Below are 27,842 nucleotides of genomic sequence, written 5' to 3'. Positions count from 1 at the left end.
TTATACAACATATGTAGTTATTTAAGACATTTTCAAATCATAAATATGAATTTTGGATAAAGTCAGGTTTACAATCATTGGATTTTGTTGAGATATTAGCGACCAAAGAAAACCAAGATGGCGACCAAAGAAAACCAAGATGCCGACGGAAAAAAACCAAGATGGCGGAAAAAAAGCAAAAAAAGATGGCGATATAAAAATTAAAAAAATGGCGACGGAAGAAAAGGTGACGAGTCTCCGGCTCACGCCATCGTTTACGTAACCGACCGGTCCACGTGCTCCGTGTCCACCGCCATCATTAAATATGCAAATGAGATGTCAGCTGATGGAATCTCCTCCCAGATGTTTGGTGCACGCCGACCCGACTGGCCCGACCCGACCCGACCGGCCCGACCCGACTGACCTGGCCCGACCCGACCGTCCCGACCCGATCGGCCCGACCCGACCGGCCCGACCCGACTGGCCCGACCCGCCTGACCCGGCCCGACTGGCCCGCCCGGCCCGACCCGACTGGCCCGGCCCGACCCGACTGGCCCGACTGGCCCGACCCGACTGATCCGACCCGACCGGCCCGACCCGACCCGACCGTCCCGACCCGATCGGCCCGACCCGACCGGCCCGACCCGACTGGCCCGATCCGGCGCGTCCAGAACCAGACGCAGAGCGAGGCTGCGTGCCGAGTCTCCAGCAGCTTCGTTGTCATGCAACACGTCGCTCTCCTGACAGCCTGTTGCCACGGCGACACGCCAAGCCCGTCTCTGCCTCTCGGCGCCACGGGATCCGACATCTGAGGATGGAGCAGCGATAGGTGTCCACCGAACCGCCTGCAGGACCCCCGCAGCTCCTCAGAAGGAACGACTTGTCACCCATGCATTATGCAGCCGGAGAGGAGGTCTCACATATATATATATGTATATATATAAATACATATATATACATATGTATATACATATATATACATATGAATATATGTATATATATGTATATATATATACATATAAATACATCTGTATATATATATATATATGCAACTCACGTTGGCTCTTGGTTCTAGTCCTGCAGCGTCGAGGCGCTCGGGGTCAGATCCTCCGGGTCAGAGCATGTCGGTGAGTCCATGTCCGGCACCCTGACCCGGGTCACACGAGTCCTGGATCAGGGTTCAGAAGAAGGAGGAGGATACAGAAGAAGAAGAAGGAGAAGAAGAAGAAAAGAAGGAGGAGAAGAAAAGAAGAAGAAGAAGACACTTCCTAGCTTCATCCCTTCTTCCCTTCATCTCATTCTCGTGTTTTATCATTTAAAGCTCTGCTGTGTTTAGCAGATGAACTTTCTCTTTTTTCTCCGACTAACTCTCTCACGGAAAAAACTTAATGTGTATCTTCCAATTTAAAAAGCTGCGTTTCCTCAATAGAAACTAATTCATAGACTCTTGCTTTGAAATGACCGTTAAAAACGAAGAATAAATTGTTGCTGACTTCATTGTCTCTCCATAATGCAAACAGGCTCAGAGGAGGCCGAGTGATCGATGAGCTCTTCCAGTTAATGAGCCGTAAATGGCAAAGCCATCCACCCATCCGCGTGTGTGTGTGTGTGTGTGTGTGTGTGTGTGTGTGTGTGTGTGGAGTTCATTAAACCTCCATTTTCCAGATTCAGACCTTTTGTGTTCTTGAACGCCTCACGCTCCGCCTGTAGCTCTGAAGCTCCTCTGCACTACATGCTCCGTGTCTCCGTCCGGCAGCTCGCTGCGAGCGGATCAGGAAGTCACACACACACACACCTTGGAGCTGCAGGTTCTGCCCAGTCAGCGGTTCTGTGATGGGTCAGCCCAGAGGGGAGAGCGTGCAGCGCCTCCTGCCCCCTGATTGGCCGACGTGGCGCGGGGCCAGATGTCGTTGCCGCGGTTCCAACTGGGTTCATGCATATTGAAATGCAAACAACATATAAATATATGTCATAAACACACGATGCAACAACACAAGAGTCTGATCCTCAAGACGGTTTATGATTACATCATTTATCACTTCTTATTTCCTTACCTCACACAACTGATAGTCATGATGTCATATCAAAGATCCTAAATCTGGAGAAGAGCTTCACTTGGGACTGAACTGAAGACACAGAACGAGACCAAAGAGATATGAAGCATATAGAGATATGAAGCATATAGAGATATGAAGCATGTAGAGATATGAAGCATATAGAGATATGAAGCATGTAGAGATATGAAGCATATAGAGATATGAAGCATGTAGAGATATGAAGCATGTAGAGATATGAAGCATATAGAGATATGAAGCATATAGAGATATGAAGCATGTAGAGATATGAAGCATGTAGAGATATGAAGCATATAGAGATATGAAGCATGTAGAGATATGAAGCATAAAGAGATATGAAGCATGTAGAGATATGAAGCATATAGAGATATGAAGCATGTAGAGATATGAAGCATGTAGAGATATGAAGCATATAGAGATATGAAGCATATAGAGATATGAAGCATGTAGAGATATGAAGCATATAGAGATATGAAGCATATAGAGATATGAAGCATGTAGAGATATGATGCATATAGAGATATGAAGCATGTAGAGATATGAAGCATGTAGAGATATGAAGCATATAGAGATATGAAGCATGTAGAGATATGAAGCATATAGAGATATGAAGCATGTAGAGATATGAAGCATGTAGAGATATGACGCATATAGAGATATGAAGCATGTAGAGATATGAAGCATATAGAGACATGAAGCATGTAGAGATATGAAGCATATAGAGATATGAAGCATGTAGAGATATGAAGCATATAGAGATATGAAGCATTTAGAGATATGAAGCATATAGAGATATGAAGCATATAGAGATATGAAGCATGTAGAGATATGAAGCATATAGAGATATGAAGCATTTAGAGATATGAAGCATGTAGAGATATGAAGCATATAGAGATATGAAGCATATAGAGATATGAAGCATGTAGAGATATTAAGCATGTAGAGATATGAAGCATGTAGAGATATGAAGCATATAGAGATATGAAGCATGTAGAGATATGAAGCATATAGAGATATGAAGCATGTAGAGATATGAAGCATATAGAGATATGAAGCATGTAGAGATATTAAGCATATAGAGATATGAAGCATATAGAGATAAGAAGCAAATAGAGATATGAAGCATGTAGAGATATGAAGCATATAGAGATATGAAGCATATAGAGATATGAAGCATGTAGAGATATGAAGCATATAGAGATATGAAGCATATAGATCTCCCAATGAATAACTTATCCAGAAGACATGACAATATAATGGCTGTTGGATGAAGAAGAGGAAGAGGAGGAGAAAGAGGATGAGGAAGAGTGTCAGAGGGTCTCAGTCCCTCGCTTCGTTCACACACACACACACACACACACTCACACACACACTCTCACACACACACACTCACACACTCACACACTCACACACACCCTCATACACACACACACACACACCCTCACACACACACTCACACACACCCTCACAGCTCTCTGAACCTGTGATGAGGTCATTACCTTCGCAGGTTGTTTATACACAACATGCTGTTTAGTCTCATCTAATCACCACGGAAACAACAATAACAGTAATTATGTTGTGTAATACGTGAAACACACACACACACGCACACTGATGGGCTGCATGATGGGTGTGTGTGTCACTCGACATAATTAAAACCTCCAAACTAACGACCACCAAAGGTTTCCTCTCAATATTTCTGCTTTAGTTTTACAAATAATGACAAATAGATTCACATGAAGCTGTATCTGCTCCACACACACACACACACGCACACACAAACACACACGCACATGCACACACACACGTGTACATACACACGCAAATGCAATTAATAATCGATATGCAAATGAGAATTAATACTCCAGAATGCACCAAATAAAATAAGATCGGCAGAAAAATTATAAATATAAAAAACACATGACACGCAATACAATAAAATAAATAAAGTAAATGTTCTTGAGGGTTTGGGATGTATTCTGTCGGAGACGGGTTGAAACTCCTACTCAAACTTTTCTTTGTTACTTTTATCTTAATCACCAAAGGAGAACTTTTTCTTGCAAAGTTAATCCACTAAACTCATATTGTAAGAAGTATTTGCATGTCTGCACTCGAGTTCTTTGTCTTCCTCCATGTCCGTCCCACATGGTTCTCATCACTCTGGGCATGGATTGACCGATATGACAGTGGAAGTGGGATATTGATCTCTCGCTCTGCCAGTCGAGCCGTGGCGGCTGCACAGGAGGATGAGTCACGTTGTGGTGGATGTATGTTTGTGAAGCGTGATGCAACCACACAGCGGCTGCTTGTGTTTCAGGCCGAGCAGACAAAGATCGTCCGGTGATGAAGCCGAGGAAAGATCCTGAGATCATGGAGGTAAACAGAGAGTTCATCCTCCGGGTCACATGAATCAACGTATCCGCCTCATACTTCGGCTTGTATGATATCGATATAAAAAAGAGTAAAAGAAATGCTTCACAACATACATGAACTACTTGGTCATGTTTAGATTGGGTAGGGTTACATTGAATGCTTTTTATTATTAATAATTTTTTTCTTTAAAAGTTTCCTTTCTTTCTTTACCCAACTCTTATTGCTGTTTCATTCTATTTTACATTCAGGGCCGTTATTTAGACATTTAATCACGAAGAAATGTTTCAGCTGGAGGACACATTTCTAGAGGAATACAAATAACACGTTTTTGGGTTTGTAGCCTTGAATGTTTTATACTGAAGTTCCACATCTGTGGATTTGTTCTTCGCTGCATGTCATAAATCAAACTATCCCTATCATCTCATATTCTGTTGGATTACGTTTTAATTTGAATGTCCTCTTTTTTAAATGAATACTAATGAGGAGGAAGCTGCAGAGGAGTGAAGAGCTGAGTGTTCGTGATGTTTCAAGTCAAGAAGGAAGGGTTCAGGAAAACAACGTCTCTCTCACCAGCACCACCGGACTGAAGGAGATCTCCAGCTCGTGTCAGAAACCTGCAGAAACCTTTGATTTCAGGACATCTAGCGGAATGGAGCAGTTCACGCCTCATTAGAAATGCTCCAGTCTCCTCTCAGCCTGAGCGGCTGCAGAGGGAATTCATTCAGATACACGAGGCAGCGCGGTGGTGCTCTCTGTGTTCATCTGCTGGCGTTTGTGAGGAGAGTTCTCTCCTGAAACCATGGATACAGTCGATAGGTAGAGAGGTGGGTAGGTGGGTAGATATATAGATATATATATTCCACCGTCCGAAACACAGGTGGCGGCACGAATCTCTGCCTGTCTGACTGACATCTCTCAGTGGATGTCTGCTCACCACCTGAAGATCAACCCTGACAAGACTGAGCTACTATTCCTTCCAGGGAAAGGCTCCCCCACCCACGACCTGACTATCACCTTCAACAGCTCTGTGTTGGCCCCCTACCCTGACTGCCAACCTCTCGGGTGACACTCGACAGTCAACTCTCCTGGCCAACATCGCTCGCGCGCGACGGCGTTCCTGTAGGTACATGCTGCACAACATCAGGAAGGAGAATCTTCCTCTTTACTCAAGCGGGCGCAGGTTCTGATCCAGGCTCTGGTCATTTCACGCCTCGACTACTGCAACTCCCTCCTGGCTGGTCTACCTGCTAAGACCATCCGACCCTGCAGCTCATCCAGAATGCAGCAGCTCGACTGGTCTTCAGCCTCCCGAAATTCACCCACACCACTCCGCTCCTCCGCTCTCCACTGGTTACGGTGGCTGCTCGCATCCGCTTCAAAACACTGGTCCTGGCGTACGTGCTCTAGACGGATCGTGCTCTGTCTACATCCGGGATATGGTCACACCGTACACTTCGTCACGTTCGCTCCGCTCTGCAACAGCCAATCGACTTGTGACTACTGCACCTCGAGCTAATCACTCGAAATCCAGACTGTTTGCTGTCCTGGCTCCTCAGTGGTGGAGCAGGCTCCCACTGACATCAGGACAGCAGAAAGTCTCTACATCTTCCGTCGGAGACTGAAAACACACCTTTTCCGACTATATCTGGATTAAAACACAGATTAGCACTTCAGTGGCACTTAGATAGCACTTACTTATGGTACTTTTGTAGTTCGACTATGTTGAGGAAATGTTACTTCCTGTATTCTTGTTGTTCTTAGTTTGTACTCTAGGTTGAAATGCACTTATTGTAAGTCGCTTTGGATAAAAGCGTCTGCTAAATGACATGTAATGTAATGTAATATATAGATAGATAGATAGGTAGATAAGTAGGTAGTAGGTAGGTAGATACATAGGTAGGTAGAGAGGAAGCGAGGAGGGTAGGTTGGAAGGTGGGGAAGGTGAAAAGGGAGGTAAGGTAGGAACAACATGAATACGGTAGACAGGAATGGAGGTGGGTATGTAGGTAGGGAAGGTAGTTAGGGAGGTAGGGTTGTCCACAACAGAGTTTTATTAGTCTGGTTTTCAGTAACGTGTTTAAGTGTTTTCTGACGCTTGAATAATTGAGACTTTGTATTGATATAAACTTCATGGTCATTTAGGGTCGTCCTCATGAATCTGAATACATCACATTTAAATTGAAGTGTGTGGGGGTCACGGTCATCCTCTCAGGTATCTCTTGCAACTAAAATATGTTCTTGGTAGAAGTGTCTCGGTCTTGGTTTATGTCTCTTGTTTCCTGTTTTATTTTGAAGTCCTTGTCTCTGGTGTTCTCTGTTCCCCTTCACTTCCTGTCCCTGATTGGTCATTCCCTTCACCTGCCCTACTCTGCCTCATGTCTGATTGCGAGCCCCGCCCTCATTGTTTCCCCCTGTGTCTCGTTCCCCTGTGTATTTAGTCCGTCTTCTCCTTGTTCTGTACCAGATGGTCTTTGAGAGTCCTCTGTGGTCCTCGCCGGACAGCCTGACTTCCTCGTCCTCCTCTGACTTTTGCAAGTAAAGAGTTTTTTCATCTGGACTCCAGACTATTCTTCTTCTCCTGAGTTCCTAAGAAACGTGACAAGAATTCTAGTTTATTGTCCACTGGCACTAAATTATAACATCCAGCAGCTTCTTTGTTCAACCCTTTGTGTCTCTGTAAAGAGACGACACATTTAACACCATCTACACCAGTGGTCGCCAACCCGTCGATCGCGATCGACCGGTCGATCTCGGAGACGTTCCCTGTCGATCTCCAAAATAAAATGAAAATAAATTCAGAAACACATTGTTACTTGTTTTCGAACATTTTCTGAAGTGTCTTCTGAAATGTTTTCTTTCTGACTGGAAGATTGACGTCAGAAAACATCTCCGCCTGATTCATGAACGCCTGAAAACGGGTTCGCTTACACAGCCGTGTTGTCAGCTGTGCTCCTGAAAGAGGGGAACGTACCACTACAGGTGAGGCGCAGGGGGAAATGCAGAAAGACCTTTATTTATTTTATTTTATTTCATTTATTTAACCAGGAAATGCCTCATTGAGATTAAAAATCTCCTTTACAAGATTCTTGATTGATAACTTCACATATTACACAAGCTCAAAGTACACCGACATAAAACTAAGTCATCAATAAATACATGTTGAAATGCCTGTACCTTCGTGTACATGTTTACGTTACGGCATTAGCAGGTTATGCCTGCGCATGCGCGACAGCCGAGATTCTTGGCGACTTGCCAGGTCTTACCTCGGTGAGTTGGGCTTTTCTGCTGTTGTCCTTCAAAACAAAAGCTCAACATTGAGCTTTTTTTTCTTGTCTGATAGAGCAATCTGGTTTACTTGAAAGTGATTGCAATTGCATTTATTCTATTATTTGAAAAGGGACAGATGCAGGAGTCACAAATGGTGATTCTCATATTTATTATTATGATAATTATTTAAATCTGAGGATGTCTGTTGAGTTGATGTGAATGTAATCACCAACGGTCTGAGTTCAGAATCAATCCCAGATGAGAAAACTTCCATGAATACCAAATTTGCCCCGAAAAATTTGTCAGTCGAGTTGAGAAACTCACCAAATCAAAGACCAGGAGCTGGATTACTGACACAGCTGACAGACGGCCTCAGACTGGCTGTCTGTGATTATGAACTAACTACAAGCTCACAGACAGAGTTCAGTCACAGCATCACACTGACTGGAGTCACATGACTTGATGGCATTGTGATGAGAGCTGAACTTACATGAGTTGCACTGACTGATCATGTTGTCAGTGTTGTGCTGTAACTGGATTGGATTCAATTTATTGTCATTGCTAGAGTACAGGTACAGAGGCAACGAAATGTAAATAAATACAACATTTATATTGGTAGTTCATCCAGCTGCTCATTGCAAATGTGTTTTTTCTTGTTCATATTGTGTGCTGTTAACACATATCTTACTTGTTATATTACACTTAAATTCTGTGTTCCTGGTCCCATCAATTTGAACGCTGGACCCAAATGACAATTAGGCCAAATAAAAAGTTGTAAATCCAGTCTGGACAGTCGTTTTCTCTCAACGCCTCAATAGGTAGATCTTGCCGGTCATGAAGGCGGAGGTCAGGGATCTTGGGCTCAAAAAGGTTGGTGACCACTGATCTACACGGTTCTCCTTCAAGGTTGTCTCTCTTTTCCAGACATACCATGTGGACTTTTTAGAGTCCACATGGTATGAAGCAGGGCAACACAGGAAGTCATCCAGAGGAAGCAGGGCGACACAGGAAGTCATCCAGAGGAAGCAGGTCGACACAGGAAGTCATCCAGAGGAAGCAGGGCGACACAGGAAGTCATCCAGAGGAAGCAGGGCGACACAGGAAGTCATCCAGAGGAAGCAGGGCGACACAGGAAGTCCCCCTGCTCGGTGTGCACCAGGTGGAGCACTTCATCTCGCTCAGTGCTCCGTCGTTGGGTCCGTTCATCTCGTTTGTTGCTCGGGGAGTTTTTCCCTGATGGGCCGAGTTTCTCTCGGCAGAAGGACTCGATGCGTCTGGAGAGCCGTCTTTCTCCCGCCGAGCCGCTCCCAGGACAACGGGAGGAGAAGTCCGTTAGCCGTGTGGCATCTGTGCTTCAGAGGTAATGACGCTTCACCCAGAGAGCGGAGGCCACAACTCAGAGACCCTGACCCTCTCATGGCGGTTCAGACCCCAAAGAGGGTCAAAGGTTAGACGGTGACGTTCAGCCCTCCTCCTTCGGGAGGGTTCATCAGTCAACACTCACTTTTTAAACGCTCTGGTTTTCTTTATTTTATTACAATATGAATAGTTTTGGACGAATTATTATCAACATTTCTTGACTCACTAACTGATGAACAAATGGAACGAGAACATTTAAAGTAAAAAAAACATAAATATGTATTAGAACTATGTCTGTTTGTGTTTTTAAAGGAAGAAAATGTAAATATACCAAAACTATTTTTTATTTTATTAAGTGTAAATATTGTAAATACTTGTTTTAAGGTCCTGAGTAATTGTTCTACGTGGGCTCCATCTTGATTTTCTTTTTAAGCCCTTTTGAAGGATTAGAGGCGACTGGAGCAACACTAGTATTCTCCAAACACAAATGATCAGACGACTTCGATCACAAACAGGAAGTCGTGTTGTTTACTCACGGTGTGAAAGGTGGAACAAAGGCGACATTAACGGGATTATCCGTCGTTCCCGTCTGAGAGAAACTGTCGAGTGTAAACAGGCTCATTCATTGCCTCAAATGTTTAGTTCTGGTAACTTATTCGGGTTTACAGTACTAACTACCACAACTTCCACTACTACTACTACAGACTCTACTTCGGACTCTACTACTACGAACTCTACTCTTCTACACAGCCCTCTCCTGTCTCCTCCACACATCACACCTCCCAAACACCTCCTCCCCCTCTGTCCCCCCTGCTGAGCTGCACATCCACCGAGCCCTCAATAACAATGGGCTTCCACCTCCCCCTCTCTGTGACGACTGACCAGGTGAGAAGACAGCTGGAGAAACTACACCAGCGCAGAGCTGAAGGTCCTGATGGCATCAGCCCCAGGGTCCTAAAGACCTGCGCCACCCAGCTGTCTGGTGTCCTGCAGCGCCTCTTCAACCTCAGCCTGAGGCTGGGGAAGTCCCGTGCTGTGGAAGACGTCGTGCCTGGTCCCTGTCCCAAAGAAGTCAACACCATCTGGCCTCAACGACGACCGACCGGTCGCCCTCACCTCCCATGTGATGAAGGTGCTGGAGAGGCTGGTCTTGGCCCACCTCCGGCCGCAGGTGAAATCGTCGTTGGACCCTCTGCAATTTGCTTACCAGCCTCATGTGGGAGTGGACGACGCCATCATCTACCTGCTGCAACGAGCTCAGTCGCACCTGGATGGAACCGGTGTCTCTGTGAGAGTCACTTTCTTTGACTTCTCCAGTGCATTTAACACCATCCAGCCACTGCTGCTGAGTGAGAAGCTGCGGTGGCGTGTGGACGCTGGCCCACCATCTCCTGGATCACTGACTACCTCACAGGCAGACCACAGTTTGTCAGAATGGGCGTGTGCTGTCTGGAACGGTGGTCAGTGATGTTGGAGCCCCACAGGAACTGTTCTGTCTCCTTCCTCTTCACCCTGTACACCAGTGACTTCCAGTACAACACGGAGTCATGCCATCTGCAGAAGTACTCTGATGATTCTGCAGTGGTCGGGTGTATTAGGGATGGACGGGAGGAGGAGTACAGGGCAGTGGTGAGTGACTTTGTAAAGTGGGCCGATGAGAACCACCTGCGGCTGAACGTGGCCAAGACCAGAGAGATGGTGGTGGACTTCAGGAGGAAGGCGACAGCTCCTACACCTCTGAGTGTCCTGGGAGTGGACGTGGACATGGTGGAGGAGTACAAGTACCTGGGCGTCTCCATCGACAGCCGACTGAACTGGAAGGCCAACATCAACGCTGTGTACAAGAAAGGGATGAGTCGACTCTTTTTCCTGAGAAAGCTTCGATCCTTCAACGTGTGCAGCAAGATGCTGGAGTTATTCTACCAGTCGGTTGTGGCCAGTGTGCTGCACTTTGCCATTGTCTGCTGGGCGAGCAGCATCCGAGCCGGTGACACCAGCCGTCTTAACAAACTGGTTAGGAAGGCTGGCTCCATCATCGGCTGCCAGCTGGAGCACCTGGAACAGGTGGTGGAGAGGAGGACGTTGAAGAAACTGGTGTCCATATTGGACAACCCGGACCACCCTCTCCACCACCTCCTACAGGGACAGAGGAGGACTTTCTCCAGACGTCTCCTCACGCTCCGCTGCCACAAGGACAGATACAGGAGAACATTCCTGCCGACGGCTATGAGGCTCTACAACAGTTCACCTCTTGCCAGATCACCCTAACCCTTCTTATATTTGTGTTTTTTATTTTATTTTTATTTTTATTTTTTATTCTTGTGTTGCTGCTACTGGCTCGACAAATTTCCCCTTGGGGATTAATAAAGTATATTTCTATTCTATTCTATTCTTCTACCACTCCTACTACTAACTACTCTTCTACCACTATCAGGGAACATAACCCGAACTTGACGCTCCTCCAGCCACCGGATTAGAGATTAAAAGTATTTTCTAATCTTCTTTTGACCAAACTCTCTGATGTCTGAGCTCCAGTTTAATGCCTTCAACTTTCCCCCACTGGTTCCCATCAAGAAGGCTCACTGGTTCCTCTTCCCTTCCCCCGGGGTACCACAATAAATTTAGTTTTAGATCAATCAGCCGATGACTCGTTAAATTGAAGTTATTTTGTTCATCAGTTTGTTTGCTTCCTTATAATATTCTTCTTTTCTTTTTTATTCTTCGGCTGTATTCTTGCATGTTTTTGCCGTTAAACAAATCGAGCAAAATGTCAACTTTGGCTTTGAGAAACTGCTGAAAAAAAGAAAAAGAAAATTCTAATAAAAGAATGAATTAAATACAGAAAATAAAGAAATTTGGTGAGGATAGGACCAGTGGTTTGGAAGTTGTCTTTACATATTAGGCCACACCCCTTAGTAGTTCATTGGTCCATATCTTCTGAATGAAATGAGATATCAACACTCTTTTAAAGATATTTGATGATATTGAATGAATGATGACCCACAACATTTTTTGTATGAATCGGACACAGCGTTTAGGCACAGATGGAATAACTGTGTTTTTACAAGATTCAAAATGGCGTAAAATCTAAGTAGGCAGAGTTTATGGCCATTAGTAACTTTTTTGTAGAGCAGTTCCAAGTGGACATGTCTGCCACATGTCAAGTCAATCGGTCTTTGGGGGAAAGATGTGGCCTTTTTTAACTCAATTAAGATTCTAGGGGGCGCTATAGAGACATTTCTTGACAAAGTCGCCACAAGGACCCAAATTATCTTAAAATATTGAACCAAACAAATATAAATTAGAATACGTTTAGTGTTTAAAGTAGAGTTAAATGTAACGTTAACATGTGAAACACAATACAGTATATATATATATATAAACAATAACATTAAAATGTACTAAGAAAACTAGATAAATTGCAAAAATGTACATGTAAATTTTTCCCGTATCTTTAGTTCTTGAGTAAAAAACAATAATTTATTTTCCTCATGCAACAAGAGCCAGATTAGTCTTTTCTTCCAGAGCCGTAAAATGAGGACTTATTATGGGATTTGTAACAGAAGCATGAGAGTGCTGTTGACAGAGGATTTAGGGATTCATTTATTCTCACATGTGGAGACGGCCTCTGTAGCAGAATGTGACCGGATCATGAACATGATCTCTCTTTATTTAAAGCTCTTCTTTTCTTTTTTTTAAAGAACAAAAAATGAAGGTCTTGCAAAACAAATAAAAAGAACAGATTGAAAGAAGCAGAATGACGCTTGAAGATACGAGTTTACAAGGATGACAAATGGGTCGAACTCAAGAGTGAAACCTTGAATATGAACACACGGCCTCCAGGCCGATGTAAGAGGACCAGTAAGGGGGGGGGGGGTGGTGGTGGTGGTGCTGGTGGTGCAGTTGGTGCAGGTTGTGGTGGTGGTGGTGCAGGTGGTGCAGGTTGTGGTGGTGGTGCAGGTGGTGCAGGTGGTGCAGGTTGTGGTGGTGGTGGTGCAGGTGGTGGTGGTGTTGTTGGTGCAGGTGGTGATGGTGGTGCAGGTGGTGCAGGTTGTGGTGGTGGTGCAGGTGGTGCAGGTTGTGGTGGTGGTAGTGGTGGTGGTGGTGCAGGTTGTGGTGGTGGTGGTGGTGCAGGTGGTGCAGGTTGTGGTGGTGGTGGTGCAGGTGGTGGTGTTGGTGGTGGTGGTGCAGGTGGTGGTGGTGTTGGTGGTGGTGCAGGTGGTGCAGGTTGTTGTGGTGGTGCAGGTTGTGGTGTTGGTGGTGGTGCAGGTGGTGCAGGTTGTGGTGGTGGTGGTGCAGGTGGTGGTGGTGGTGGTGTTGGTGGTGGTGCAGGTTGTGGTGGTGGTGGTGCAGGTGCAGGTGGTGGTGCAGGTTGTGGTGGTGGTGGTGCATGTGGTGGTGGTGCAGGTGCAGGTGGTGGTGTTGGTGGTGGTGGTGCAGGTTGTTGTGGTGGTGGTGGTGGTGCAGGTTGTGGTGGTGGTGGTGGTGGTGCAGGTGGTGGTGGTGCATGTGGTGGTGGTGGTGGTGCAGGTGGTGGTGTTGGTGCAGGTGGTGGTGGTGCAGGTGGTGTTGGTGCAGGTGGTGCAGGTTGTGGTGGTGGTGGTGCAGGTTGTGGTGGTGCAGGTGGTGCAGGTTGTGGTGGTGGTGGTGCAGGTGGTGCAGGTGGTGGTGCAGGTTGTGGTGGTGTTGGTGGTGGTGGTGGTGCAGGTGATGCAGGTGGTGGTGGTGCAGGTTGTGGTGGTGGTGGTGCAGGTGGTGGTGGTGTTGGTGGTGGTGGTGCAGGTGGTGGTGCAGGTGGTGGTGGTCCAGGTGGTGGTGCAGGTGGTGGTGGTGGTGGTCCAGGTGGTGGTGGTGGTGCAGGTGGTGGTGGTGGTGGTGGTGGTGGTGTTGGTGGTGGTGGTGCAGGTGGTGGTGGTGCAGGAGGTGGTGGTGGTGGTGGTGGTGCAGGTGGTGGTGCAGGTGGTGGTGGTGCAGGTGGTGGTGGTGGTGGTGGTGGTGGTGCAGGTGGTGGTGGTGGTGGTGCAGGTGGTGGTGGTGGTGGTGCAGGTGGTGGTGGTCCAGGTGGTGGTGCTGCTGCTGACCCGACTGGTCCCTGTTGTTGACAGATGCCTCCAGAAAGCCTCTAATGAGATGACGCCGCGAGGGTAAAGACGGATTATGTCTGAGCGCTCGATGAACAGATTGTTCCAGAAACGCTGCTGCCTCCTTTTTAACCTCGTCACTCTCACCTGGCAGCTCCCGCAACTCCTCCTCCGGAGAGGAGGAGCACCTTCAGGACTAGTCGAGGAGGAGCACCTTGAGGACTAGTTGAGGAGGAGCACCTTCAGGACTAGTTGAGGAGGAGCACCTTGAGGACTAGTTGAGGAGGAGCACCTTCAGGACTAGTTGAGGAGGAGCACCTTCAGGACTAGTTGAGGAGGAGCACCTTCAGGACTAGTTGAGGAGGAGCACCTTGAGGACTAGTTGAGGAGGAGCACCTTCAGGACTAGTTGAGGAGGAGCACCTTCAGGACTAGTTGAGGAGGAGCACCTTGAGGACTAGTTGAGGAGGAGCACCTTCAGGACTAGTTGAGGAGGAGCACCTTGAGGACTAGTTGAGGAGGAGCACCTTCAGGACTAGTTGAGGAGGAGCACCTTCAGGACTAGTTGAGGAGGAGCACCTTGAGGACTAGTTGAGGAGGAGCAGCGTGAGTTCCGGCCCTAAATCATCTGCCGGAGAGCGTCTCCAGTGCAAACTCACCCCGCTGCAATCGGACTGCACCCATGAGCTCCACCTGAGACCCCCACTCCTCCCCTGTGGCTTGCTGGATTTACTTTTGGGAACCCTTCTTCAGGATGCTGTGGGACCTGGGACTCGTGCTGCTGCTGCTGGTCTTCACTCCGCAAGCTGCTGGAGGTCAAGGTGAGCCTCGAGTCCCCCGAGCCTCGAGTCCTCTGAGCCTCGAGGTCCCTCGAGACCTCGAGTCCCCTGAGCCTCGAGGCCTCGAGTCCTGCTACAAGAAGAACTCCCTCATTTGCATTCTTTGCGCACACACAAGCAGAACATCGACACGAGGATTTAAAGAGTCTTTAGGATGCAGGCAAAGCCTCTTAGGGTTGCGTAAGCACTCGGCTGTGAAACCCACCACAGGTGTCGACTCTTCCCCCGAGGAAACAACACGAGCAGCAGGAAGTCCAGCAAAGCCTTTATTCCTAAAAACACTCGCAGCCACAGGGAAATCTGCATATCGGATCAGGACCGTGTGAAACAATACCCACAATGCAAATGATAATCGCAGACTCAGCGCCAGATCCACGTGTTTAATGCAGTTATTCATTTGTGTGTTTCGCCTATAAACATACAAGAGAGGGGGGGGGGGGGGGGTAGCTTCCTGTATGATCAGATCTGAACATCGTGAATAACAGAAAACAGATGTTGAGTTGGTAACAGCCGCTTAGCGCCCTGAATGCGCCCGCCGGACGGCGCGGTGGGAAGCATTCGTCCGTGGATGTTTTCATTCCAAGCACCCTTCAGGGGCAGCGAGCGCTTTTATTTTGAGTGCGAGTGGGAGAAGGGCGAGCGACATCACCACAGACATCTGCACCGCTCAAAGAGAGTTTGAGGACTCAGGCCTCCGTCTGTCCTCAGAGGTCAGGGAGAGTTCATATCGTCTTCCTCCCCCAGAAGAAATACACTCCACGGCCGACGAGGGCGAAGAAGAGGTTTCTACAACAAAACGACAAACACTTCAGATGCTGCTGATGAGGAGTCGAGGAAACCAGAAAAGGCTCTTTGAGGAACTGGAAAACAATAATGCACCCGCACCATTCCTCCAGCAGGTTTCATGGACAGACGGGAGAGTTTCACCATAATCCTGTTAACAAACAAACAAACAAACAAACCCAACTGAAGACAAAACCAGTCGCTATACATCACGTGTTTGCTTTGGCGTGTAGAAGTTATTTAAGAGTCTCATCAGGACCCTTAAAGCGGCCGACTGACACCATCTCACAGCCCTCATTTGATTGGAGACTCTGGGTCTCACCGGCTAGCTCCGCCTCCTCCAACCGATTCACCCTGTTGGCTCCGTCGGCGCTGTTGCCCAGGGTTAGCCATTTTGCCCGGGGTTAGCGCCGTTGCCCGGGGTTAGTGCTGTTGTCCGGGGTTAGCGCTGTTGTCCGGGGTTAGCGCCGTTGTCCGGGGTTAGCGCCGTTGTCCGGGGTTAGCGCTGTTGTCCGAGGTTAGCGCCGTTGTCCGGGGTTAGCGCCGTTGTCCGGGGTTAGCGCCGTTGTCCGAGGTTAGCGCCGTTGTCCGAGGTTAGCGCTGTTGTCCGGGGTTAGCGCTGTTGTCGGGGGTTAGCGCTGTTGCCCGGGGTTAGCGCTGTTGTCGGGGGTTAGCGCTGTTGTCCGGGGTTAGCACTGTTGCCCGGGGTTAGCGCTGTTGTCGGGGGTTAGCGCTGTTGCCCAGGGTTAGCGCTGTTGTCGGGGGTTAGCGCTGTTGTCGGGGGTTAGCGCTGTTGTCCGGGGTTAGCGCTGTTGTCCGGGGTTAGCGCTGTTGCCCGGGGTTAGCGCTGTTGCACAGGGTTAGCGCTGTTGCCGGGTTAGCGCTGTTGTCCGGGTTAGCGCTGTTGTCGGGGGTTAGCGCTGTTGTCCGGGGTTAGCGCTGTTGTCCGGGGTTAGCGCTGTTGCCCGGGGTTAGCGCTGTTGTCCGGGGTTAGCGCTGTTGCCCGGGGTTAGCGCTGTTGTCCGGGGTTAGCGCTGTTGTCCGGGGTTAGCGCTGTTGTCCGGGGTTAGCGCTGTTGCCCGGGGTTAGCGCTGTTGTCGGGGGTTAGCGCTGTTGCCCGGGGTTAGCGCTGTTGCCCGGGGTTAGCGCTGTTGTCCGGGGTTAGCGCTGTTAGCAGCCGCTGCGTGTGCAGGCAGAGGTGAACCAGTCCTCTGAACTCCATGTCTGAAGCAACCGTTTCATAAACTCTTCTTGCCTTCAACATGTCAGCTTTTGTTCGTGCGACGCCTTCAACGCATTTGTTTGATTTAAGCTGCTTGTCGTCCCAGGTGGGCGGAGCTTACGGTCCAGGAACAGTTAACGACTCCAAATCCAATCTAAACTGTTTTCAAATGTTTCCTGAATCTTGTGCCGTTGTCGCTCTTTGGTCGTAGACTCAGCATCTGGATCAGTCCGGGTCTGCAGCGAGTCTGACCCGGACTCTTTGTGTCCAGAAGGCGGCGAGCTGCCGGCCGGCGGCCCCGTCCGCCTGCTGCGGCTGCTGAAGACGTCCACGCCGGGCGGCGGTTCGGGGTTCGGAGCGGACCGGCGGCGGCCCAAGAGGTCGGTGTTCCTCCACGGCGCCGTGAAGATCTGCCCCCAAGAGACCGCCGACGAGGTGCTCGCCAGCCACCGGCGGTACTACCAGCTCCGAGGTACCTCCCCCACGAGGTCATCGCTCACTCAGCCGTCACTGAGGGTTGTACCGGTGGCGGTGCGTTCAAGGACATCCCGACATCAGGGAGCCGAGGTGTTGGTCGTCACTGTGACCGGTGAAGCCTGTTGACCGTCATAAACGTCACTGAACAAACAGTTATTCACTCCTTCACCAGGGTTTTTCCTGGGTCAAAATGGGTCTTCGGTGCTCCCCACGGTCTATATTGCCATTTCACCATAATTAGCAGACATCTATGTGGTTTGTTTTTTTAACCAGAAATTATGGAAGCAATGCTTGAGGAAATCATTTTGCTAAAATAGATAGGCTAATAGATTGACAATTAGAGATGCACCGATCAGGTTTTTGGTGCCGATCACTGAAATCAGTATCTGCCGATCCGATAATACCGATCACGGTGTTGATTGAAGCATTCTATTTGTGTAGCATTATTGCCTCGGACTATGAGGAAATACATATATAAAGCACCTCAAACATTAAAGAAATTACAGATTTCTTTAAACTTTTAGGACTTTTACTTTGAAACATTTCCAAATTGATACATTAAAATTGTTTGATTGCTATTGTAGGGGATTTCAGATATGTATGGAACATATCTGCATTATTCATTTCCTGGAACTCTTGGGGAAATCTATATACAGGACTTTGTTTAACATACAAAAGTCTGACTTATTTTTATAAACTCTTCCTTGGTCCAGTAAAACTGTTTTAATGTTAGCATAATTTAAGCTAAATCTCAGAAACTATCTATAAAGATACAACATCAGTTCATTGTTTACTTTTATATGTTCGTGTATGATTTGTCGACATCTTATTTTGATAAACGGATGTTGTTTCACATGGTTCTTTCCGCTAACTTTGCAAAACCGGATGTTGTCACTTAAATCCTTCCGCTAACGTTATCAAAACCCTCTTTGCTCCCGATCGAATGCGTTTACCGTGAACATCAGTCTCTAGGGGCTCAGAGCCTCAGACATGTGAGAGTCGGCTGAGTCGACCCAGAGATTCAACTCGGGGGACGGGGAGCCGCTCGGTGGGGAGGATCCCCTCTGACCTCTGACCTCTCACTCTGCGGCCCTCGCCGGGCGCATCGTCTCCGCTATGTGCGCGGCGATTGAAACGTCTCATAGTTTTTCTCGCAGATGTTACGTCATCTGATCGGCCAAGGTTGATACGCCGTTTTGAGAGCGCCGAAAAAAACCGAGAATGGGAATATTAGCCGATATGGATCGGCGTTGATCAGATCGGTGCATCCCTATATAGTCCAGGTGTATTGGTGCACGTCGGGCTGTTGAGTGACCAGCAGCTGGCCGCTCTGTCCATTCACCTCACAGTTGCGTATTGGCCAGACAAGAAGACACGCTTATCAACTCGATTACTATTGATCAAAACAGAACGAGGGTTCGGCTGTAGCCGACTTGAAACATACTATTGAGAACATATTCGCTGACATGCACGCAGGGATGGATTAACCAACGGGCCTACCGGGCCCAGGCCCAGGGGCCCATGAGCTCAGGGGGCCCCTGGGCCTGAGCCTCCGCGCGTGACGTCGCTGTGATTAACATTGTATTGATATGAATATGATGATATGACACGATGCGCCGTAGCCGGTATATGCTGGGCTTAAGTCATTCATGTCAGTAACAGGGCCCCAATAGTCCTACTGAGGGATGGATTACCGAACGAGCCTACCGGCACCAGGGCCCATGAGCCCAGGGGCCCGTGAGCTCAGGGGGCCCATGAGCTCAGGGGGCCCCTGGGCCTGAGCCTCCGCGCGTGACGTCGCTGTTATTAACATTGTATTGATATGATGATATGACACGATGCGCCGTAGCCGGTATATGCTAGGCTTAAGTCATTCATGTCAGTAACAGGGCCCCAATAGTCCTACTGAGGGATGGATTACTGAACGAGCCTACCGGCACCAGGGGCCCGTGAGCTCAGGGGGCCCCTAAGCCAGAGCCTCTGCGTGAAGTAGCTGTTATTAACTTTGTATTGATATGATGATATGACACGATGCGCCATAGCCGGTATATGCTAGGCTTAAGTCATTCATGTCATGGGCTGTGTCTACTACCGCGCACTTGAGCACTTCGAGCACTGACTTTCAGTGCTCGAAGTGCTCGAAGTGCGCCACACTGACAAAACCAGCAAAATGCAGTGCACTGAAAGTACCCGGATGGTGCACTGCAAACGGGCCAAAAATGTCGTGTAAAACGATGGACACTACTCGCACTAAGCGGCCGCCATCTTGGCGACGTACCGGAAGAGGAGGAGCCCTTTCGCCAGCTTTTCATTTCATTTCTAAAACAATGGCGGACAGCACAAGCGGTAGACCACGAAGCTACAGACCGTAAATGTAAGTATCAGCGGTAGTTACACATTGTACTGGTATTACAATGTACTACTAACATGCCATTCTCAGATTAGTGATCATACCTAGGTAGCATTAGATGCCATTGGATCTCCATGGCAGTTATGATAAGCTACCTGGCTAATCCACCACCCGGCCAGTCCGACGAAGGTGCACTTTTATCGGACACTTTCCGCTTGACGAGCCGGGGCAGGTCGGCTCCAGGCGCTTGCTCCAGCGGCAAGTCCGACGACAGATAGCTATGTCAGTCATCGGACAGTGTTAAACAACGGCTGTTCTGTTAACCAATCGAAATAGCAACTTTAATAATGGATTAACAATGGATATGCTCAGTTTAATAACGGGTTAACATGACACCGCGAACGTTTACCAACACGCCGCCCGATAATTAATACCGTTACGATAGCTATCTAAGCTTGTCCTTCTTGAAATAATTGTAGCTTTCAATCATTGTTGTGTTGTTTTTTTAATGTCGTGTATGTATTAATTTAAATGTAATCGTGGTCTGGGACAGAGCACTGAATGGCTATCCTATTTCTGTTTCCTGCCCCAGAGACGTTTCCTGGAGGTGCTGGCTGGTCCTCTGCTGCCCTCCCGACATCTGCATCTGGCTCCAATGACCTCTGGCACAAACCTCACATCCACCTCCAGGGCCTTTAAGAAGATGGACCGCCATCGCGTCTTCAGTATCCCGAAGGACCTCTCCACAACACACCTCGCCTTTGACAGGCAGCAGTTGTAGCTTGGAGGTGGACAGGCTGCCTGAAGCGGGTCATGAGGCAGATGGTTGGGACAGGCAGGGGGAGCCACCATCCCCAAGGATACAGTATCCTGGTGGAGGGGATGACTGCTCATAGAAGATGGGGCTGTTATTCAGGACCCTGGCATCATGCACTGAGCCCGGGGCCTGTCGAAGGCCCTGGCCACCACCCGATAGGAGGTGGCGCTGGCAAGCCAAAAAATAAAAACTAGACAGGAGATCTCGGGGCCCCAACCGTGGTCAGTCAGTGCCCAGCACAGCCATGAGGGCGTTGAATGACTCGGGTGAGCCTGAAGTCCACCCTCATGTCACTGTGGCCATCACAATACAACGCCAGCAGTGGCATTGCAACATTGATACGGCAGCGCCGCTGGGACTGGGTGGCTGCTGTAGAGTGTGTGGAGGGGAGGGGAAGGGAAGATTATATTAATATGCAAGTCATTTTATCAATAAAATGTTGTCATTGAGGTTTTGTAGTCTTTTATTGCGTTTTCTGATTTATATTAGAATTGATGCATGTTTGTAACAATAATTAATATGCCTGTGTGTTCAATTGCTAATTGATTCCTGTATCAGGGTGAACTTCACTACAACAGAGATGTGTATAAAGTACAGTCAGTCAAAGTAGGCCTATTACTGTGTGAATTCAAGCAGATGATGCCTATCATTTCAGTGGATAATTCTTAAAACTAATTGGAATCTAGGGACAAACATGTACAGAGTTGTCATGTTTTATTTCCATATGGTGTGTATGTGGATTGCAAAGAAGAAGGCTACTTCTGACAAAGATAATTGAGAATTTAGCATACCTAGCGAGGAGAATTTAATTGCAACTACTACATGAAGCTATGCTGTGAAGGTAAGGCAAAATCACAATTAAATTTACATATACCATCTCGACTTCAGCCAGAAGGCGGAGGCTCCTGCCGCGATTGTGGAGGTATCGCAGTTTCCACATGGGGTGGAGAAAGGGGTAAACAAGGGACAACAAGAGGGCAAGAAGTGCATTCATTTTGTCACTTTAAGGGTTACGGGATCGCAAGAAGATTTGCATATGTCACTCCCGGCTTAATTTCGCGGGTGCCGTGAACAGATTTGCGTCCGTCACTTCCGCCAAGTGGTAAACGTAAGTGTTCCATTTGAGACAGCACTTCATCAGCGACGCAGTGCACTGCAATGCAGTGCACTGAATTGCAGTGTACTACATTGCAGTGTACTTCGTTAAGTGCGCGGTAGTAGACACAGCCATGGTCATATAATTTGCGTTATGTTGTCTGCTCAGCTCCGGTATCGTTGTTCCATACGGACTGTTTTGTTAGCGATGTAAAAAAAAAAAAAGATATATATATATTTTTTAAATACACTTTTTTTTCTTTTCTTTTTTGCGGGTGTGGGGGGGGGGGCCCTTGACACGTCCAGGCCCAGGGGCCCGTGGTTTCTTAATCCGTCCATGCATGCACGTGATGAACACAGTTTTTTTTTTTTTTTTTTTCCATCGCTGACTTTTTTTGCCTTAGGCGCTCTGGATTTGTCATAGGCGCTCGGGAAAATGGCGTAGGCGCGCGCCCAAATGTTCTCTATGCAGGAAAAACCCTGTTCACTCACCAAGGTTTCTGTCTGAGCCGCACAAACAACACGTTTACGTTTACGTTGGAACGCTTGTGACCCGATGAAGAGGAGACCTCCTCCTCGTCACTTCGTCATCACAAGAAGTTACAACTATGGTCCAAAGCAGCTTCTACACACACAGCTGACACCACGCGTCAAATAAGTGACATCACAGAAGGCCAGAAGGACATAAGGATAGAAGGAAAGGTCAGAAGCACAGAAGAATAGAAGAAAGAAGGACATAAGGTCATAAGGATAGAAGGACATGAGGTCAGAAGGACATGAGGTCATAAGGACAGAAGGTCAGAAGGACATAAGGTCATAAGGATAGAAGGACATGAGGTCAGAAGGACATGAGGTCATAAGGACAGAAGGTCAGAAGGACATAAGGAAAGAAGGACATGAGGTCAGAAGGACATAAGGTCAGAAGGACATAAGGTCATAAGGAAAGAAGGACATAAGGTCAGAAGGACATAAGGTCAGAAGGACATGAGGTCATAAGGACATGAGGTCAGAAAGACATAAGGACATGAGGTCAGAAAGACATAAGGACATGAGGTCATAAGGACATGAGGTCAGAAAGACATAAGGTCATAAGGACATGAGGTCATAAGGACATGAGGTCAGAAAGACATAAGGACATGAGGTCATAAGGACATGAGGTCAGAAAGACATAAGGTCATAAGGACATGAGGTCAGAAAGACATAAGGACATGAGGTCAGAAGGACATGAGGTCATAAGGACATGAGGTCAGAAAGACATAAGGTCATAAGGACATGAGGTCATAAGGACATGAGGTCAGAAAGACATAAGGACATGAGGTCAGAAGGACATGAGGTCATAAGGACATGAGGTCAGAAAGACATAAGGACATGAGGTCATAAGGACATGAGGTCAGAAAGACATAAGGTCATAAGGACATGAGGTCATAAGGACATGAGGTCAGAAAGACATAAGGACATGAGGTCATAAGGACATAAGGTCATAAGGACATGAGGTCATAAGGACATGAGGTCATAAGGACATGAGGTCAGAAAGACATAAGGTCATAAGGACATGAGGTCAGAATGACATGAGGTCATAAGGACATAAGGTCATAAGGACATGAGGTCATAAGGACATGAGGTCAGAAAGACATAAGGTCATAAGGACATGAGGTCATAAGGACATGAGGTCAGAAAGACATAAGGTCATAAGGACATGAGGTCATAAGGACATGAGGTCATAAGGACATAAGGACATGAGGTCATAAGGACATGAGGTCAGAAAGACATAAGGTCATAAGGACATGAGGTCAGAATGACATGAGGTCATAAGGACATAAGGTCATAAGGACATGAGGTCAGAAAGACATACACACACACACACACACATACATACACACACACACACACACACATGTGTAACCGTGTGGCCAGTTTGCCAGGAGGCCGTGTGGGAGGCGTTCAGGATCTTCTTGGACAGGATTCCCGGGACGTCGGAGTACCAGAGGTGGGTCCACACGTGTCGACACGAGGAGCTCCGCCTCTCCCACATCGCCCAGAACTTCAGCAGCTCGGAGGAGCACCGGAGCCTCGTCCACAGGGTGAGAGCCCCAAAGTATACTAGTACTATACTAGTACTAGACTAGTACTATACTCGTACTATACTATTACTATTATATTATGTATTTATAGTATTTATATATAGTATGTCTTGTCTTATCTGTTGTGCCTGTGCACTTTTATATGTTTCACCGTGGGAGAGTGGGAAACGTCCTATCGATTCCTTTGTATGTCTAACGTGAAGAAATTGACAATAAAAGCTACTTACTTACTTACTATATAACTATACTATAACTATACTGTAACTATACCTATACTATAACTATACCATTACTATTACTATAACATAGTATTGATTTAATATAACTATACTGTAACTAAAACTGAACTCTGTGTCTCCAGAGGATGAACCTCATGAGAGTCCGGACGCCCCCCCCGCGGTACGGTGACTCAGGACAATCACTCAAAGATTACATAATATATAGATTATACATGATGTTATATATATTATACATGATGTTATATATATTATACATGATGTTATATATATTATACATGATATTTTATATATTATACATGATGTTATATATATTATACATGATGTTATATATATTATACATGATGTTTTATATATTATACATGATGTTATATATATTATACATGATGTTATATATATTATACATGATGTTTTATATATTATACATGATGTTATATATATTATACATGATGTTTTATATATTATACATGATGTTATATATATTATACATGATGTTTTATATATTATACATGATGTTTTATATATTATACATGATGTTATATATATTATACATGATGTTATATATATTATACATGATGTTATATTTATTATACATGATGTTATATATATTATACATGATGTTATATATATTATACATGATGTTATATATATTATACATGATGTTATATGTATTATACATGATGTTATATATATTATATTTGATGTTATATACATTAAACATGATATTATATACATTATATATGATGTTTTATACATTATACATGATGAATGAGACGAGTGTGTTTCCTGAAGGCTGGATCAATATCCTGATACTTGTTCTTGTACTGCAGAGAGGCGACTGGACCACCGCCGACCCCCCAGACCTCCCGGACCTCCCGGACCCCCGAGACCCCCCAGGAAGCCGGTAGCAACTCTTAATGTCGTCATCATTGTTATGGAGTTATCACTGTGGCCCTCATGGGCTGTGAGGACCAGTGGACCCTCATGGGCTGAGGACTCTCCGGCAGCTCCATGTCCCTGAACGCCTCTCTGGTGACTTCAGGTGCAGCGGTTCAGACCGTCGCCCCGCCGGTTCCCACCAGCACCGTCGTCCTCCTCCGCCCTGCCAGGGCCTCCACCAGCCCCGGCCTCCAGCTGACCCAGCCAGCCGAGGAAGAGGAGGAGGAGGAAGAGGAGGTAAAGGCAAGCGCTGACATGTTGGTTGAGCAAACAGAGACTTCTGTCCCCACAGACGCTCTCTCCTTCAGACCAGCTGAACTCACTTTAATTGAGTTTTCTGTTGGTTTAGCATTGTCGCTACGTATAGATAGATAGATAGATAGATAGATAGATATATACTTTATTAATCCCCAAGGGGAAATTTGTCGAGTCAGTAGCAGCAACACACAAGAATAAAAAAACAAAGCACAAAATATAAGAAGGGTTAGGGTGATCTGGCAAGAGGTGAACTGTTGTAGAGCCTCATAGCCGTCGGCAGGAATGTTCTCCTGTATCTCTCCTTGTGGCAGCGGAGCGTGAGGAGACGTTTGGAGAAAGTACTCCTCTGTCCCTGTAGGAGGTGGTGGAGAGGGTGGTCCGGGTTGTCCAATATGGACACCAGTTTCTTCAACGTCCTCCTCTCCACCACCTGTTCCAGGTGCTCCAGCTGGCAGCCGATGATGGAGCCAGCCTTCCTAACCAGTTTGTTAAGACGGCTGGTGTCACCGGCTCGATGCTGCTCCCCAGCAGACAATGGCAAAGTGCAGCACACTGGCCACAACCGACTGGTAGAATAACTCCAGCATCTTGCTGCACACGTTGAAGGATCGAAGCTTTCTCAGGAAAAGAGACGACTCATCCCTTCTTGTACACAGCGTTGATGTTGGCCTTCCAGTTCAGTCGGCTGTCGATGGAGACGCCCAGGTACTTGTACTCCTCCACCATGTCCACGTCCACTCCCAGGACACTCAGAGGTGTAGGAGCTGTCGCCTTCCTCCTGAAGTCCACCACCATCTCTCTGGTCTTGGCCACGTTCAGCCGCAGGTGGTTCTCATCGGCCCACTTTACAAAGTCGCTCACCACTGCCCTGTACTCCTCCTCCCATCCATCCCTAATACACCCGACCACTGCAGAATCATCAGAGTACTTCTGCAGATGGCATGACTCCGTGTTGTACTGGAAGTCACTGGTGTACAGGGTGAAGAGGAAGGGAGACGGAACAGTTCCCTGTGGGGCTCCAACATCATATATAGCTGAGGGCTAATCACACACTGATTGGCCTCAGCTGCTGGCTAATTAACAATCAGCCAGCAGCTGAGGCCAATTAGACACCGTTTCCTAAACCACAGCTGCCACAATCTTCCAGTGCGAGTCCTTGTAGATGGCGACCCCGACGTCCTCCTGACGGCGTCTTGCTGCCGCCTCCCCGTGACGCTTCTCAACCAGAAGTTCTGGGAGACATTGGTTCTGAGTGAGCCGGTCCGCGGGTATAATGTGGCAGGAGAGTGATCACCTCCTCCCAATGTTCTCCTTATTCTTCGGGCAATCTCCATATGAGAGGGCAGGTGGTGGTTTACCACCTCCAGCCGCTCGGAGAAGCCGACGCACTCGTTTAGATTTACACTCGGTTATATGGAGCCGACGCTCCAATCATCCTTTCTTTTTTTTTCTTTCTTTATGGGCATCTGTCAGTGAACCGATATTGATTCATATAAGACTCTAAAAACTCCTGGAAAAACGAGTATTTGCACTTTTCCTCTGTCACAAATGCCAATATTTTGTAGACATGGAGGTTTTAGAGTGCAGGCCTTTGGGCTGGACTGACTGCGAATGCAAGCATTCACTTTTTAAATATTTTATGAACCTCTACGATTCACGGGGATGAAAACCAGCAGATTAACAGATGACACTGTTCACAGCCATGAATCAGAGGAGAAATAAACTCGGCTGAAGTTTCATGATCACCAACTGGAGACCCCTTACGCAACAGCCGTTCTCTGAGTCCACCAACGAGGCAGAACGAGTTCTACAAATACTTGGAAAAGACTCCACCACTAAAACTCAACAAACCGTTTCACTGAAATCCTCTGAATAGTTTTTTATAATTTTCTAATAAACTATTAAAACCAAACTGCACAAGAATAGCACTCATTATATATACACATTATTATTATTATGAATATGGTTATTTAGTGAGAGATTCAACGGGTTCTTCTTTGACCCAAAGCTGAACACGTTCACCAAGTTTCATAAAAATCTGACGTGTAATTATTCTGTGAGTCCTGATAGAGTCCTGATATAGTCCTGATAGAGTCCTGGTAGAGTCCTGATAGAGTCCTGATATAGTCCTGGTAGAGTCCTGGTAGAGTCCTGATAGAGTCCTGGTAGAGTCCTGATAGAGTCCTGATATAGTCCTGGTAGAGTCCTGGTAGAGTCCTGATAGAGTCCTGGTAGAGTCCTGGTAGAGTCCTGATAGAGTCCTGATAGAGTCCTGGTAGAGTCCTGGTAGAGTCCTGATAGAGTCCTGGTAGAGTCCAGGTAGAGTCCAGGTAGAGTCCTGGTAGAGTCCTGGTAGAGTCCTGGTAGAGTCCCAGTAGAGTCCAGGTAGAGTCCCGGTAGAGTCCCGGTAGAGTCCCGGTAGAGTCCTGATAGAGTCCTGATATAGTCCTGATAGAGTCCTGGTAGAGTCCTGGTAGAGTCCTGGTAGAGTCCTGATAGAGTCCTGGTAGAGTCCAGGTAGAGTCCAGGTAGAGTCCTGGTAGAGTCCTGGTAGAGTCCCGGTAGAGTCCAGGTAGAGTCCTGGTAGAGTCCTGGTAGAGTCCTGATAGAGT

At 47.2% G+C, this 27,842-nt stretch overlaps 1 protein-coding gene and 2 long non-coding RNA genes across 10 annotated transcripts in view; 2 read left to right on the top strand and 1 right to left on the bottom strand.

Annotated features, from left to right (window-relative positions):
* Nucleotides 1–14,242: 14,242 nt before the first annotated feature.
* The window catches only part of LOC130202147 (titin), a 36,779-nt gene continuing 23,179 nt past the window's right edge, over nucleotides 14,243–27,842 (top strand). For 2 of the 8 annotated variants that reach the window (XM_056427463.1, XM_056427459.1), the window contains exons 1-6: nucleotides 14,244–14,954; nucleotides 17,189–17,449; nucleotides 23,631–23,797; nucleotides 24,159–24,196; nucleotides 24,864–24,937; nucleotides 25,076–25,215. In XM_056427463.1, coding sequence (XP_056283438.1) covers nucleotides 14,888–14,954; nucleotides 17,189–17,449; nucleotides 23,631–23,797; nucleotides 24,159–24,196; nucleotides 24,864–24,937; nucleotides 25,076–25,215 — 747 coding nt within the window. In that variant the 5' untranslated portion in view covers nucleotides 14,244–14,887. Of the gene's footprint in view, nucleotides 14,955–17,188; nucleotides 17,450–23,630; nucleotides 23,798–24,158; nucleotides 24,197–24,863; nucleotides 24,938–25,075; nucleotides 25,216–27,842 lie in introns of all 8 variants that reach the window. The other 6 variants (XM_056427461.1, XM_056427462.1, XM_056427464.1 and 3 more) reach the window with 6 other exon arrangements.
* LOC130202212 (uncharacterized) lies at nucleotides 15,225–16,621 on the bottom strand. The gene is made up of 2 exons (XR_008833304.1): nucleotides 15,858–16,621; nucleotides 15,225–15,758 (listed from the first exon to the last, which is right to left on the bottom strand). It is a non-coding gene; the product is annotated as an uncharacterized LOC130202212 (long non-coding RNA).
* On the top strand, nucleotides 19,194–21,070 carry LOC130202210 (uncharacterized). The gene is made up of 2 exons (XR_008833302.1): nucleotides 19,194–19,828; nucleotides 20,397–21,070. It is a non-coding gene; the product is annotated as an uncharacterized LOC130202210 (long non-coding RNA).

Source organism: Pseudoliparis swirei, chromosome 12, assembly GCF_029220125.1.
Source record: "Pseudoliparis swirei isolate HS2019 ecotype Mariana Trench chromosome 12, NWPU_hadal_v1, whole genome shotgun sequence".
NCBI lineage: Eukaryota > Metazoa > Chordata > Actinopteri > Perciformes > Liparidae > Pseudoliparis > Pseudoliparis swirei.
This window is presented reverse-complemented; position numbering and strand designations above follow the sequence as displayed.